Source organism: Protopterus annectens, chromosome 1.part1 (genome assembly GCF_019279795.1).
Source record: "Protopterus annectens isolate FY-2018-M chromosome 1.part1, PAN1.0, whole genome shotgun sequence".
NCBI lineage: Eukaryota > Metazoa > Chordata > Ceratodontiformes > Protopteridae > Protopterus > Protopterus annectens.
In genome coordinates this window covers 389,010,731-389,027,821 of record NC_056726.1, presented here as the reverse complement: position 1 = coordinate 389,027,821, position 17,091 = coordinate 389,010,731, and the positions used below count along the sequence as shown (strand labels likewise).

The 17,091-nt window shown below is 41.9% G+C and overlaps 1 protein-coding gene across 2 annotated transcripts in view; it reads left to right on the top strand.

The window, feature by feature from the left end:
- Positions 1 to 12,142, top strand: part of MRTFA (myocardin related transcription factor A) — a 2,407,897-nt gene extending 2,395,755 nt beyond the window's left edge. For both annotated transcript variants that reach the window (XM_044075412.1, XM_044075419.1), the window contains one exon: positions 9,294 to 12,142. In XM_044075412.1, the coding sequence (XP_043931347.1) occupies positions 9,294 to 9,823 (530 nt within the window). In that variant the 3' untranslated portion in view covers positions 9,824 to 12,142. The remainder of the gene's footprint in view (positions 1 to 9,293) is intronic.
- The last annotated feature ends 4,949 nt before the right edge of the window (positions 12,143 to 17,091 follow it).

Here is a 17,091-nt window from a genome sequence, read left to right as displayed (position 1 = left end):
ATCTGCAGACCTCTTCAAGAATCTGCAGGGAAAAAGTAAAGAATTACAGGACATCAAACGTCTGCTGGTGTCCCCCATTCCCAAGTATTACAGGAACTACCCTGCTAAAACCACTTTTGTAAGGCTGCTTCCTCTTCCAGATCTAGAAGAGGGGTAAGAAGATCTACCACAATCAGATCTACTACACCACCTCCTCAGCCCAGAGAACCCTTTCAGGACAGAGGAGGTCCCAATAATGCATGACTGCATTGCCCACCGACCACTCTCTGCACGTCTTCCCCACTGTCTCCCCCTCTGGCAGTCCATCACCACAGACCAATAGGTCCCATCCATTATCCAAAAAGGGTACTTCCTATCCTGGAAAGAAAAAAAACACCCAGGAAAGGTATTCCTTATCCCCCAAAAACCAAATTAATCTCCTACCACACGTTTTGTCAGACCTACTAAAGCTAGGCACCATAGAACTTGTCCCCTCAGGGCAGGAAGGAAAGGGATTCTACTCCCATCTCTTTCTGGTCCCCAAAAAGATGGCCCCTGGTGACCTATCTTAGATCTTTCCTTTCTAAATCTACACCTTCAGGTACCCTCCTTCAAAATGCTGTCACTCCCCACTCTGCTGCCTCTTATTCTAGCCAAGGCGTATGGCCACCCTGGACCTAAAAGAAGCCTACCTACACATTCCCATCAGGATTTCCCACAATTCCTGCATTTATCTGGACCTTCCTCTCATTTCCAATTTACTGCCTTGCCCTTTGGTTTATCCACTGCCCCCCCCCCCCGAGTCTGTACAAAGTGCTTAGCACCAGCCATTGCCTTCTGCAGAACTCAGGGAATCCAGATTTACCCATATCTGGACGACATCCTAATACTAGCAAAGTCCAAAGATACCCTCTCAAGGCACCTGCACTTCACCATGCCCCTTCTGCAAATTCTAGTGTTTACCATCAACCTCCCAAAGTCCTCCCTGAACCCAGGCCAGGACAAGATTTTCCTAAGCTGCACAATCAGAACGGACATAATGAAGGCCTTCCTCCCACAGGAGAAGGTTCTATCCCTGACTTCCCACTTCCAGGAAATCCTTCACTCCCAGAAGGTGACGGCAAGGCAATTTCTCCATCTCCTGGGCTTAATGGCAACAACCATCCCCATGCTACCACTGGCCAGAATGCACATGCGCAAACTACAGTGGTACCTCAAAAACATTTGGTCCCAACACCGACATCACTTAGAACAGGTTCTTCCCATCCTTCCCTCTCTAAAGACAGAAATCAGCTGGTGGATCCAGCAAGTCCAACTAAACCCAGGACTCTCACTGCAACCCCCCACCCCAACCCAAACAGTGCATACAGATGCCTCAGAATCAGGTTAGGGGGCAGCACTGATATCCTACAGGGTCCAAGAAAAGTGGCACCCTTCTCTACAGACCAAGCACATCAATGTCAGGGAAATGACAGCAGTTTTCCTAGCTCTAAAGATCTTTATTCCCCTTCTGGTACCAGGGGTGCTCCTGATAGTGACAGACAATACCACGGTTATGTGGTATCTCAACAAACAGGGAGGAACAAAGACCTACCAGCTGTGCAGGCTGACCCTGCTGATATGGAACCTAGCCTCTCACCACGACTTGGTCCTGCAGGCGACCTACATCCCCTCGCAGGACAACAAGCAAGCAGATCTCCTAAGCAAGACTTCCTGTCCACATCCTGAATGGATGCTGGATGGGGGGGGGGGTCTTCCTAGACATAGTCCACTGGTGTGGTAGTCCACAAATAGACCACCCCCAGAACAGGCAGTTGCAGACCTTCTGCTCAAAGACCTACTCCCCTCTAGCATGGAGAGTGGACGCTTTCAACATCTCTTGGGAGGGGAAGTTTCTTTATTCCTTCTACCCTTTCCAATGATTCAGAAAGTCCTGAAAATCCAGAAGGACAAACCAAAAACTTTATTGATTCCCTACTGGCCAAGGCAACACTGGTTTCCCCTACTTCTCAATCTAGCCAAGGGGAGTCACTACAAGTTACCCTACAAGGTGGACCTACTGACACAAGACAGAGAGACTCTCCTTCACCCATGCTTGCAGAGGTTATGCCTGTCTCTGTGGGTGATTAACTTTTGATCCCCTTCAGACACCACTACTCAGAGGATGTGCTTTCAGTCCTGAGGGAGGCAAGGAAACCTACCACCAGAAAATCTTACCTAGCTAAGTGGGAAAGATTTACAAAGTGGTGTGTGGACAAGGGAAGGGACCCTTGCTCTGCAGATGCCCTCCTTCGTCTCACTTGTGTGTGTCAATTGATTAAAAGTGGACTTTCCTACTCTTCAGTGAAAGTACACCTTTCTGCTTTATCAGCCTGCTTGCCCCTTGATCCCCTCTTGCTAGCCAGGCTCGAAGTAAAGCTCTTCCTTAAAGGGGTCTTACACATGAGACCACTAAAGAAACCTATCCCTCCGCCCTGGGACCTTAACTACATCCTGGAAAAACTAACTCAACACCCTTTCGAACTGGCTGGGACTTCTTTCCTACAGAGGTGTACATGGAAAACTGTCCTTCTGGTGGCCATCACTTCAGCCAGAAGGGTGTTAGAGTTGCAGGCCTTAATGGCCTGTCCTCCCTACACCACCTTCCACAAAGACAGAGTCACCCTGCAAACTAATCCATCCTTTATGCCCAAGGTGGTCAATAACTTGTCTCTAAACCAATCTATCCACCTGCCCACTTTGTTTCCCTCCCCCACTAATGAAGGGTAGAGGATACTGCACTCCTTGGATGTGCACAGGCAACTAAGATTCTAACTGGGCAAAACCAAAACCATTAGGAAATCTAAGCAGCTCTTTGTCTCCTTTCACCCCAGACCTCTGGGCAAGACCGTCTCCAAACAAATCATCGCATGCTGGATCAAGAAAACTGTCTACTCTGTTACTCCCACCATGGAAAAAAAACCCAGTGGGAGTAAAGGCCCATTCAACTAAGGCTGTGGCCACTTCCAAGACTTTCATAAACGGTCTGGACACAGCATCCATTATGGAAGCAGCCACATAGTCCACTATCCACACTTTCACCAAACATTGCAAACTTGACCAAGTTCCCAGAGCATGGGCAGGATTCATCAGGGCAATCCTGAAAGGCTTTGTAGAATCCTCTTCTACATCTACCACCCTTTCAACCATCTATGCTGTGGTACTCTCCCACAACTAGAATACTGCAACATAGGAACAGAAGGACATAGAATAGTTGTGTAAAATCTTACCATAACCATAGATGTTCTTCTCTTCCATGTTGCAGTATTCCTTCCCACCCACCATTACCCCCAATTCCTTCTCCTTTAGTCCCAGCTAAGACCTGGTCCTATCTAGGCTACTGAAGGACACCAAGGTCACACACCTGTCCCCACTGGCATTCCTCCTGCTGGGCCTTCTTCTCTACCTGCTGGCCTTCAAGTTCTGAGGATTGTGCATGCAGATGTCACATTTAATACCTCTGTTTTTTATGGCCTTGCATATGACGTCCCATGCATGCTGCAACAGCCAAGCTGAAGATTTGGTATAGGAGCCGACGTACGAGTTGCCTGAGGGCAGGAAATCCCACAACTAGAATACTGCAACATGGAAGAGAAGGACATCTATGGTTATGGTAAGATTTTACACAACTATTCTTCTTCATCCCTTTTGGTAATAGTGATGTTCCTGCTAACTACCACATCAGTAGCAACACCCTAAGTATGCACTCGGTGGTGAGAGACCTGGGCACACTGATTGACAGTAACCTTACCTTTGATCACCATGTCTCCACAGTGGTAAGAAGGGTTTTCTATGTTGCTCATCTCATAAGTAAGGACATTGCCTCCAGAGAAAAAGAAGTTATAACATCCATGTACTCTTCCCTCATCAGGCCAGTAGTAGAGTACAATGCCCCTTTTGGTATGTACCTTTCCAAGCAGCTATAGCAGTTGGAGAGACCGCAAAGATTCTTCAAAAGGAAAATTCAAGGTCTTCAGCATCTGTCCTATGTGGATCGTCTGAAATCACTCTCTCTTTATTCTCTTTCATAAAGACTACTCAGAGGCAATCTCTGCCTTGCATGTAAGGCAATCTCTGACCCTGCTTTATTGGAAATACTGCATATCCGCAAGTCTAATGGTACACGAGTTACTCGCTCTAAAGACCTTAACCTGGTATATGATATTAATAGAACCCGTTGGAGGAACAGATTTGTCTCCCAGAGGTTACCACACCTTTGTAACAGACTCCTACTTCATGTCATGCCCCTCTTCAAACGCAGTCTGGATGATTGGATGGGTAACTGTAAATTCACCCCAGGGGTTCCACCTGTGTCCCTCTTGGACAGGAGGAATATGTACTTATCATAGAAATAAGGGTAAAACTTGGCTAGACTTGTAAGGACCCTAGGGCAATTACCCTAGTAACTTCCTATGATCCTGCAGACTCCTCCATGGGGATCTCTGTCTAGCCTTTAGAGCCATGAAAGATCTGACCCTCTTTCACTGACTTGCCCTTTGCAGAGCAAGTAATACATCAAGTACCCAGTTAAGGGAACTAAACCTTCATCAACAGGGTAGTAAGACTTGTTCACATGATACATTCATACCCCATCTTGTCCCTCACTTCTAGAACAGACTTTCTGTGTATGTTAAGCAGAGTAACACCTTTGCCACATTCAAGGTAGACCTAGATAATTGGATGGACAGCCTCAGATTCTCTCTTGGTCTGTCTTGTGTTGCAGTACTTGAGGCTGGCAGGAACTTTGAATATTCGTTATTGGCTATGCTTGTAATGGTTTGCAGACTGATCACCCTAAAGTTCATAGGTGAGTACTAGGTAAACAGTCCAAGGTGCATGGTCACACAGTGGCGTTGGTCTGTACCTCAGTATTCTTGGAGATAAAGGCAGTCTTCTCAATTCACAGAAATTACAGGGCTTCCTTCCCCAGGGTGGGATTTCCATACACACTGGCAGCACTTTGGTGATATGGTACATCAGCAAGCAAGGGTGGAATCCACTCCTGCCTCCCATGCTGAGAAGTGACAAGGGTGTGGAAATGGGCATCATCCACCAGCCACTTTTTGAAAGCAAGTCATAGCCAAGGAGAATCCAATTCCTTTGTAAACAAATTCAGCTGTTACCTTCTGATCCTGCACAAATGACCTGTCAATAGTGAGAAAAGTCTTCCATTGCTTCACGAAGCTTGGATTGACCTATTTTCATCCTTAACCAATGCCAAGAATTATCCAAGGATGCACTCACGTAGTTGTGTCTCATCGGGACTCCTTTATGCTCTCCACTGACTTTCCTCATTCAGAAATTCATTCAAAAATGAAACAAAGCCAAGCCAAAGCCATTCACATAGCCCCCCTTCTATCATTTGGAAAGTTTGGCTTCCTCTTCCTTGGCCTTTTGTTTTGGAGAAACCAGTTTTTTTGAAGCCCTTCAAAACTCTTCTGGCACATCCATCAGGCAAGCAAAACTCTTCTGGCACATCCATCAGGCAAGCATCACCCAAGTTTTCAGAACCTTAGTTGACTTCATGGTTACTCCATGTCTGTTGATGGCCGAGGGATCCTTCATTACCCTGACAGGATGTCCAAGTTCATTAAGTCTTCTCAGAGATGTAATACTAAATAAAAACAAAAAAAGCAAATGGACTCATTTTGCTGTTGGACTCGTCAGAGAGGGTTGTATCTCTTTATAGCTCCTTTGCCAAAGTTACTGGACTGCATAGCTGAGGTCTTCAGCTCTGGTTTGATCTATCCTTCCATTAAGTTGCACCTAACAGCCACTTCCAGCTTTCACCATGGAGCTAACCCTTCATAACTGGCCCCTCTGAAAATAAGTGAGCCATTTTTCAGATAGCCCTTTCACATTAAAACCCATTGAGAGGTCTTGCTGTTCATTTGGACCGCTGTCTTATTTTGAAGAAACTAATGATTTCCTTTCGAACAGGCATCCGTGGTAGAATAGAAGCATCTGTCATGGAAAACAACATTTCTAATAGTGGTTACATCTGCCAGAAGAGTCTTTGAATTGCAGCACCTCTGCTTTGTGCATTTTAACCCCTAGAGTGTTTATTTCCCAAACAATCATCACAAGGTACATCACATGATGTAGTTGCTCGCACAGCAAAAGAGTTGTCAAATACACCTAAGTCTCCAGACTCTAATCTGTCTGGATGATCAGATTCTTAAACCTTTTCTGCACAATTTTTTGCAGGACATAACAGGTATTACAGGAGGATAGGAAACCTGCTAGAAGAAAATCATGTGTTTCTCAATTTAAAATATTTTTTGTTTGGTGTCACAAGAAGAATCAGAACCCTTATCAAAGGGGTTATTCTCTTATTCATTCTTTGTACGAGCTGTTCAGTTCAGGGTTGGCTTCTGTAAAAGCACATCTGTTAGCCATTTCTACCTACCCTCCTTTTGTTTGCCTTTGTCTTCACATTTTTAGGTCACTTTTTAAAAAAGTGCCCTTCACCTCAGGCCTCTTAAAAAAATCCATCTCTCCTGCTTTGAAACTGAATTATGTCTTGGAGAAATGGATTCCTCCCTCTCCCCGTTTGAGCCTACATTTGCTTCTTTGACATTTTCTACTTGGAAGAAGACAGTCATGATAAGTCACCCTTGCATCTGCCAAAAGGATTTCTAAACTTCAAGCTGTCATGGCCACTGCTCCTTTATTGTTTTTTATAAAGATGGGGTTATGTTCAGGGCTAACCCTGGTGGATAGTGAGCTGTCTTGGAACCAGATTAATTTTCCTTACCTTTTTTCTCTTTCTTCGAAACAGGGGAGAGAGAATTCTGCACTCCTTAGATGTTCTTGGACAACTAAGGTTTTACCTGGACAAAACCAAATTAGTCAGAAAGAGCAGCTTTTCACTTCCTTTCAGTTTAAAAAGTTGAATCTCCATATTTCTACGCAAATAGTTTCCTAAAGAATACTATTTTCTATTTTGGCCAAGGTAGTATCCTGTCCTCCATTCTTTAGGTTAATGTGTGTTTTTTTATTTATTTTTTTCTGACTTGTTTTTGTTAGCTTCCTGGCTTTAGAGTCTAGAGCAAGAAAGTCTAGATGTGGTTTGCTCATACATTGGACATGCAGTGACAGAGGTGGATGGCTGGGCTTTGGGATCCTGGCCAAATGTACAGCTATCCTGGGTGGATATCCCAGTAGTTAGTAATACTGCAACAGTGTTCAGTCGGAGATCTGTTATCATAATTTCTTACACAACTGCACTTTATTTTTGAGAGATTAACACAACACTCTCTCTCTCTATGCAAAATGTTCTGTTCGCTTAGAGGCTGTTTACTGTGACAGCACCTTGGCTTTGAGTTAAAGGTGGTTATTTCATATAGTATACAAGACATATGGAGACTGTTTCATCTTTCAAAGACCCCCCCACCCCCTTTTGTGGATTGCTTTTAGACATAGATTCCCATCAACAATTCACACATTTAAACAAAAGTTGTAATGTCTGTGTGGTAATAAAGTCAAGAATTGTGTAATTAATTTTAGATTTCTAGTGTCTAACAAAATCAAGAAAGGCAGTACTTTTCAGAGGAGCTAATTAAGAAAGATGGGCAGCACTTGAAAGGTTAAGGAAAGACAGGTCAGGAGTAAAGTTTAGAATAACATTTCCCATCAGGCAGGATTGTGAGTGCAGGGAATTGTCTTCCTGAGGAGGTGTAAAATTCAAGAATGTGTAGGTTGGACATAAAGGAGAGAGACTGACAAACTAGGTGGTCATTCAGTCTTTATCTGCTGAAACAAATCTGCATTATACTGAATACTATAAATGAATGGCAAAAACCATTAAAGAAGATAAGAAACAATAGTAAGTACTCAGTTCTTATTGGTTAAGTACTAGATTTTCATTTTGCATTTTTTAGGTAACTTCTACTGTTGATTACATTTGTCATTATATTTTGTAGTACACAATATTTCTTTTTTACTTAACATTTTTCAGGCAGTCACTGTAAAATAAAATATTGTTTATGGCCCCATGGTGCAGAGGGATGAAACCTCAGATGACCCATATTCATGTGGCAACACAGGTGCTGGGGGGGGGACCAGTTGAGGGAGGATGGGAATGAGTGACCAATGCCAACAGTACTGTTCTGGGGAGGGGGAGAGGCAACCTGGTTTTCTGCACTGGTGACACCTTCATAGGTAGGTAACTAAGCTATCGGCCCTAGGGCCTACAAAAGCCTAGCCATAACAATTCCATGGCTGTTTCTTCCCACACTATTTACTTCCCTGGACCCCTGTCTAGCAGGGTGACTGACGTGATCCCCGGGGTGAATTTCTTTTCTCCCATCCAATCGTGAGGGTTCCTTTTGAAGAGGGCCAAGGAGGCACTCTGCTTGACATGTATGGACAGTCTATTCCAGAGTCTGGAAAGTCTCTGGGTCAGGAAACTATCCCTCCAGCATGTTTTGTTTATTGTGATGACAAGGTTTAGATTCCTGGAGCGTGTGGCTCTGAGGGATTGGGATTTCTTTAAGTGTAGCATGTCCAACAGCTCTGGGATTGACATGGCCTTGTATGTTAAGCAGAGATCGCCTGCTGGGAATGCAGGTTTATTGTTGGCAGTAGTAAAAGTTCTACTTCCCTGCTGTGCAAGCAGTGTGCCACTTGGTTGGGAGGTTGCATGTGTGTAGAAGTATATCCCAAGGCAGGTATAGTGTAGCTTGCAGTCTACTAAGAAGGATGGAATAGGACAGTACACAAGATCTGCAGACTGGTCCACTCTCTATCCCCTAGCTTTCACCTCTACTGGAGAACAAATTGTCCAGAGGACTGTTGCCCAGACAAAGGAATGAATGATTCATTTGGATACCATTAGGGAAGTCGTTTGGTTGATGCTACAGTCCACCCACCTAAGAAAAAAGTTAATGTTCATTAGGCTTTAATAAATATTCATAACATTAGCTTTTTTATGCTGTATGGCCCTGATGATTGTCTTTGTATGTTTGATGCTTTATGTATGGTGCAGCAGGAATTAATCGAGTTTGGTAGTCAGCATCCTTAATTTTTAGTGCTATGCTTACCACTAATGTTTTCCAGGTCATACTCCTTGATTATCATAGTAATAAATAAATGATATTTCTGGGCCAGCCCAAGTGATAGCATACAGATATCTGGCAAATATTCCTCAGTACAAGATCCAGATATTATATTCATTGAGTAATGATGTGAAAGAACAAGTAATTAGTTGCAATTCCTGGTGTAATACAGTTTTCTTTAATTTTCAATTTTTTTTTTGTTTTGTTTTTTTACAGAAATTTCAGCTGACTTCAGTGAAGAGTCTTTAGAAGCCATGAAAGCACTTTTACCACAGTGCAGAAATCCATCTGATGCAGAAGTGACATCAGTGTCAGCCTCCCATGGCTGTCCTGATTTACAGTTGAACCTATCTGTAGACTCTGTTAGTAGCAAGTCAAAATCTACACCAGGACGTCTGGAAGATTTTTTGGAAAGCACCACTGGTGTTCCTTTGCTAACTGCTGGCAGTGATGGTACAGAGCCTCTTTCTCTTATCGATGACCTTCATAGTGAAATGTTAAGTAGTTCCAGCATACTAGACCATCCACCATCTCCAATGGACACTTCAGAATTGCACTTTTCTTCCGAAACCACTGGTTTAACCCTTGATCTTGCAGATACAAACTTGGACAATATGGATTGGTTTGAGTTTACTAGTGGTTCCTCCATGAGTTTGCCCCCCATGAATACCACTACACCCAGTGTCTTTTCCACTGACTTTCTGGATGGCTCTGACCTGCAGCTCCAGTGGGATTCATGTTTGTAGCCCAAAGTAAAAAAAAAAAAAAAATTGTTGCTGAGAAGTACCCAGAAGTGTACAAATGAGTGATGGGATAGAATGGGAAAAGGATATGTGAAACAGGTAGTACTTACTGGTATGGTGCTGTTTAGCCATCCACCTTTAACAAGCCCAGTTAATAGCTTGCCATAGTGCCTGTGTATATGAAGACATGCAATCTACTAGAAAGTCTTACAAAACATGCATTGTAGATAAAGTTCATGTAATCTTTTTGTGTTGCTGTTACAGCTGTATAATTAGTACAGTTCATCGTAGCATTGTGGCTGCTGATAAAGCATGTTGTCTTTCCACTACAGCCAGATTACATCTCTGAAACTCAGTGTTTCTCTGTAGTGTAGGCTTCTTTCAAATGGAGAGAAGCTGGGTAAGGAGATGGCTTGCACAACTTTAACATTGTGATTGGCTTAATTTGCCATAGTGCACATCATATCTTTACAGAAACCGAGAGATGGTATTTTAAAAAAAATAGCAGGCATGATGACACTTGGTTGGGTGGAGCAGTCTAGGCCGAATCCGTAGAGCTGCCTGTTTTGTAGTTGTCACTCTATTTTGTACTGTTTTAAAACAAGCAGCACAGTAATTTTTCTGAAACTGATCTTTTGGTTATTGAACATATCTCCAGTTACAGATTAGGACTTAATTAACTTTTACCACTGTCATTGCTGTGTCAGATTTGAGTTGCAAATCCAGGAAATTAGATTCAACATAAGAAATTGCATGCCCTTCCTAAACTGTAGTTGGCAAGTGTGATGTAATGAAGTATCAGCATCAGATGTAATTGTATTGCTGCTGTTTTTCTAATGTGAATAATCTGTACAGCTGCCACCACCACCACCCACTTCAGAATGTTTTTGCTGTAGTCAAGAACGTACAAGATCCTGAAGGACAGTGTGTTTCTAGCTACTTAAAAGCTGACAGTATGTCTGAATGCAGAAAAATACCACCAGTATCCATTCTAAGCACTACATGACACAGAAGTCTTGCAGTACTTTTTACACCATCTAAGAATGATTTATTTTTTACATCAGTGGTACGGTGCCTTATCTGAATGGATGTAACTTGAAAAGATGAAAGTAAGCTTGCTACATATCAGTGTCACTTTCTAAAGCCTAACAGTAGTGCTATGGAAGAGTTGCTATTGCATAGAAAGTGTAAAATATGGTTTACTTGTAGTAGAAGTGTTCTTTTCCATAAGACCTGCATTTTGGTGTAGATACTAGTGGCTTAAGGAAGTTAACATGAAATCTTGGTATTAATTATCAAGGGTTTGGTGTGATAACATGCAGTATATATCCATAGAAAAGAGAGCAGTGTTCGACACGGTATCAAATAGGAACTGCAACTGCGACATGAAGAATACTGCACAGCACCGTAAAAGATAAACGGTATCTTCCTCTTTAAACAGGTTAAACAGACAGGTTAATCTGAAAGCATGTTGTCTGAAAAAAAAACTGCTACATATGACACCACGATCTTTATGGAAATGATTCCAGATGTCATTTTGGTTAGTCTAGGTGCAAGCCTTTGAAGCCTCAGAATTGCAAAATTAGATATTCAAAGAAAATGGCACAGTTAATAGCCATGATGATTACTCATAGTTTAGGATCTGATTTATAGTTACTGTCCAGTTATGTTAACATAATTTTTTGTTTTAAAAACATAAACATTTTAAGCAACTCTAAACATTTTATTTGTTGCGTTTTGTTGGTCTGCAAGTTTCGATGAGCAGCTAATGTAAGTTGTCATTGAACATCTTAATGCCTGTTGAATGCATTAGCACACAGAGTCAAGCATGTTGTCTGTCCCACCATTGGCATAGATTCAGAAACAAGCCTGGATTGCCCGAAAGTTCAGCTGGAAGGGATAAAGTAAAGCATATGATGGCCTGCTATCTAGTCCTGCTGGGCCAGTTTGCTTATTAGGAGTGTTCTTGTGGTCCCTGGTGAGAATCTGGAGCCTAGCAACAGCATTATAAAACAGAGAAAGTGGTATGACCTACAGAAGTGCACTTCATTCTCAACCTCTAGGTCAGGGAAATTGACCATGGTATCCTTCAGGAGGAAAGCTTTCTGCTACTGTACCCACACCTGTCTAGGAGCCCTACTCCCTGACTTTTACCATATAAAAGTTAAGGTTCAGTTCCCTAAAAATGTTAAAAGGCCTACCTCAAAAATAGTTAAGTAGGAGATCAGCTGTAAAGGAGCAATTGGGATTCCTTGTATGTGGAATTGAGGGGCTGAAAAGCCTAATTGTCTTTGGGGAAGAAGTCTAATGGTGTGTGTTTATGTGTGTGTGTGTGTGGGGGGGGGGGGGGGTTATAATCGCCAGTGTGTTAATTATAATGAGTACCCTAGTCATCTAGAAGAAAGGAACTGACTGACTCTGTGATCTTAAGATGTGTTGTGTGTTTCTGAGGACACAGTAGGTAATCATACTGTAGAATGTACACTGAGAAAAGATTCCAGAAATCATAAGAGTAAAGGCCATTGAATTATGCAAAACATGTCATGCAAAAGTTACATGCTGAAGAACAATAGTTTTGCAGCGTGCTTCCAGTCTTGAATTTCAGACATGGAATTTTCTTTAAAATAGGCATACAGTGGCATCATTTAAAATATGTTGTGTAAAAATAACCAAATTCACAAGACCTGTGTTGGTACTGCCATATAAGAAGTGGGTAAATAAATGTTACTACTGTAGTTGCTATTGTAAAACCTCAACGTACGCTGGAAATGTTTAGACTGTTTTAGTACTCTGTTGCATCATTTCACTGTTAAATACCGCAAACGCTTTGATTTAAAATGAGAAGTTTGCCTGTCTTGAGATTGTGAATGAGCCAAAAAAGAGTTTAAATTTGGATGTAGTTAAGCATATAACATACTTAATGTGATTTCTTTAACAAGGTTTCAAAAGAACTAAGTAATTAACAGGATTTTTTTTGCCAATCTGCAGGCTCTGCCATGTGGGGCCCTCTTCCAACACCCAGCAAATTGGACTAGAGGACTCTTACCCCAGTGGCGGCACATTCATTCTCTACTGGAAATGAGGGTCTGCTGTTAGAGAGCAGGCTAGTCTGTCAATCCAGTGGATAGTCCTGTGTCTGCCCTGTCACAACAGTATGCACACACCAAAATTGCTGCTTCTCTGAAGGTAAAAACACAGCCTCCTAGCCAAGTAGCTGACCAGTATGAAACAAGCATGTTCTGTTGCTTGCTGCAGTAATACACTTGCACTCCTACAGGTTTCACCAGTGCAGTGAGCTGAGCTGCCTCGATCCCCCTTGATGGGCAGCCTGGTGTTATGCACTCACTCCCTTTCCCCCCCCACCCCCACCTAGTCCCTGCAGTTACGGTTTTATCTTTCTGCATGATGGGGCTAGTTAAATAATTAGCAGCAGTGTTATATTTGTAAACCTAGGTATCACAGTGGTGCACAATTAAGTCTTCTTCAGCTCCCAGAGTTTGGATCCCAGCTGTGCTATTTTTCTGCAGCACCTGCATGTCCATTCATTGTCCATGCAGGTTTTCAACAAGGTTTCTAGTTTGCTTCCACATCTAGATACATGCAGATCTTATTTGAAAGTCAAACTTAGTTGAGCATTGCTGTGTTTTCACATTTCACTGACAGTAACAACTATGTGTGTCTACTGCTTTCCACAGATTAGTTCTGTAACTCTCTAATTTATATTATCTGATTTAAGTACATAGAACACTGACTACAGAATACTGTACCAAGTGTAAACTTTCTATATATGTATGTTGTAAATTAATTTATCACCTTTGAACTTTCAAAGTGGGTTTCTGATCTTGATAGGCCATTCTTGTGCATTTAAGCCAAGCACAACTTAATCAGGCATACATTTAAAACAAGTTAGAAGTGAGTGACATGAAGTAGTCCCTGCTTTGTTATGGTGCTTGCACAGAATCTCCAACAAAGGGCAGTACTTCTTGATAGATACTTGGAGGCACCCCCATAGCCTGTACTGAATGATGTCACTGATGTGAAAATTCAGGTAGACTGTTTTGGCATAGATGGGTAAAGGCCTATTACCCAGGTGCCTTAAGTTTGATTAGGACTTTTGTAGCCGATATGTTGGAGCGGAGAAGAATTATAAGGCTTTGCTTATTAGCCTTTCTTTTGGGGAAGGGACGGGGGTGACAAGCTGTTGTAGAGCAGGCTGTTCTTTTTAGACTTTGTGTAAACTGGATTTTATAATTGAGGACAGGCTAGGGGTGTCGATGGGTTTAGGTAGCATTTTTGCAATAGGCTGAAGTGGAAAATATCTTGACCATGCATTATGGCATGCAGTGGCATTTGAAAGGGGCAGCGCCTCCACCTAACCAAAGGTTAAACATCTTGTGAAGAAGCAGTGATGGCTTTCTGAACCTTTTATCTTCTGCTCCATTCTGCTCACCAGCTACTATGGACTTGGTGTGTCTTGTAGGCAGGGTTATAGCCATTCCCCAGGATCCATGCAGATCGAGGTCAAATTTGGGCTGATGGAGAACAATAGGAGCATCCCTCAAAATAATTTAAAGTAAATTGATTACCTTCCCGTTTGTTCTTAGTGGTTGGTAGCAGCAAGAAAATTGGCTTTGTATACAGAAAAACTGTTAGCCCCTCCTCATCAGTGTTTTCTTTTCCTGGATATGATGATCCTGTAACAACTGTCTTATTATTTCATGAGTGTATGCCACACATACTCAGCGAAATGAAAACACACATTATGCTTCTGCTCATTGTAGTACCTCTACCCCCTGAGGATTTGAATTCATGATTGTCGTTATTAACTTTTTTGTTTTGGGATTTATCAGAGAAAAAGAGCTCACTGTTTCCAGAAACATTATGGATCTGTTGGAGTAAACACCAGACATGCTATCTCCACTGCTGTCAAGCTGGGGGGTATTTCCAGGATTTTTGTATTTGTACACCATTATCTAGGCATAGCCCCATGCACCTTAGTTAGTTCATGTTTGTAGTCAGTATACTTTTACAGCACTGCAAAAAAAAAAAAAAAAAAATACCCAGCTTGATATTCTGTAAAGGCCTTTAAACAAAATGTATAACTGAATTAAGTTAGATAATGTCAAGTCTGTCAAATGAACTGAACAAGTAAAAGCTTGCAATACAATGGAAAATGACCAAATTCAGGATGTCCAAGCAACAAGCAAGAGCAATTTCTGCCAAACTCATTTTCTTACACCCTGACTCAAAGCATCCAGCCCTATTTGTCTCAAGCGATGCAGTAATTTGCAGTATTTTTTCATATCCTGCATAGTAGGAATAACTTTGTTTCCATGTTTTAGTAATACATTTCTTAGCCAAGAGGTTCAGGAGGTAAAGGACAATTTATTCACCACTAGTTAGGTTAGTGCCTTTGGTAATCCCTAATAACGAAAGTCACGGGGTAAGTGTAATCTTTAAATTCCAAGTGGACTCTAGTTTCAGCTGAAAATTTCTTATAAATTGTGACAGCCTTGGGCAGCTCTGAAGATGTCTCTCATCACCAATTTCAGCTTCTTCACTTTACTGAGACTGCAGGCGACATTTAAGAAGTCTTACTGTGCAGGGGTATAGAAATCTTTGTGCTGACATTGCCAGCCAAAAAATTTATACACTCTAGATTTTATAGAGTAGCCATGGAGTTGAAACTAATCACTCCAGAGTTCTCCTACAATAGAAATACCTAAGTGAAAGAGAATCATATACTTGTTCTGTTAGGTAAGTATCCACTTGACTGAGAATCCTGTAAGGCTTACTAATCTGCCCTTTTGTCAAAGCAACCAAGTTCCTATTCTCGAATGGCTAAGGACTTGCATGATTTTAAACCCCTAAGGTACCTCATAAGGTGAATAGTATACAAGTTGGCCAATGTTTTCCAACTCTAAAAGAATGCTCGAACATCTCCCATTCCATAACTTTACTGTCTAATATCAATTAATCCCATTATTTTAAGCATAAACACTTATCTAGATGTTCTCTATCCCTTGGTGAGCTGAAAGGAAAGCCAGGCAAGTATGGTATGCATACCTCTCAACTGTACAGATTTTCGCAGAATGTCCAGATTTTTGCATCATATTTTTGGTCTGTTCCTCATAGAATTTGTAGTTTTCTGGCAAATCATTGAATACTGAAGTCACTAAATAATGCAAAATTATGACAGGATTTGAGTTTCAGACTTTATATCCTTTAGAAAATACATAATAATGCAAAACATGTTATTCTAGCAACTTTCTAAGTCTATAGGAGCAATATTTACATTCTGTCCCTATTTTTGGGCTCTTGCCCCCCCCCACCAATTCTTTCTGGCTTTGTCCAGATTTCTTGCACTGTGAGTTTGAGAGGTATGATGGTATGTCTTTTATCTAGCCCAATATTCCTGAGCTGTCCAAGATGATCCCACCAAGAATTCTAGAGGGGGTTTCCTGTGCATGCTGTATTTTCCCGTATTCTGAACTTGTTTTTTGATTATTGCTAGTTGTTCCAGGAGGAGTGCTGCCATTTCTGTATAGTTACTTTGAAGTGTGTCTGCACACTTAGTCTTCACTTTTAATGTATTTTGTGTGTATCTGTTTAATGTGCTGTATCAGTCCGGTGCACCTACGTTATGCTGTGTATGATGTGTACTTTGCCAGTGGGATGCAGACTCCTGCACACAGGGTAGTACATCAGACTTGATTGTACCAATGCCCCTTGCACAGGGCTGTTGTACAGAACTGCATCATGCAGCATGGTGTGTTTTTCCAAGAGACACATATGAATAGAGAATACATACATTCAGACATAAGCAGTGTCAGTGGCACAGCAGGTAGCACACTTGTCTTTGGTTCTTGGGTTCTATTCCTACACCAGGTAGATTGATTGCTGGTGCTGCGTTCCTGAGTGTGTCATCCTTGGGAGTACGTGTTAAACTGATGTTCCATGTGCCTGAGATATTTGTAGCTCGGGTGGATATAAAGGAAACTATGACACCGATTGGAAAGAGTAGGGGAAGTTCCCAGATGCCCTGGTCAAATTTCCTCTAGTATAAATACCACCTTGGATCACCCCTGAAAAGAGGCTACTAGCATAGTGGGACTAACCCGGTCAACAAAGAATAAATAAATACATGTCACTCATTATTAGTATGCTAAATTACTAATTGCATGTTAGCATACCAGTGTTCCATCTGTCCACATGTTCTCCCACTGAAATGATATTGTCTTGTAGTTATCTCGATCTACAGTCCTCAGTGA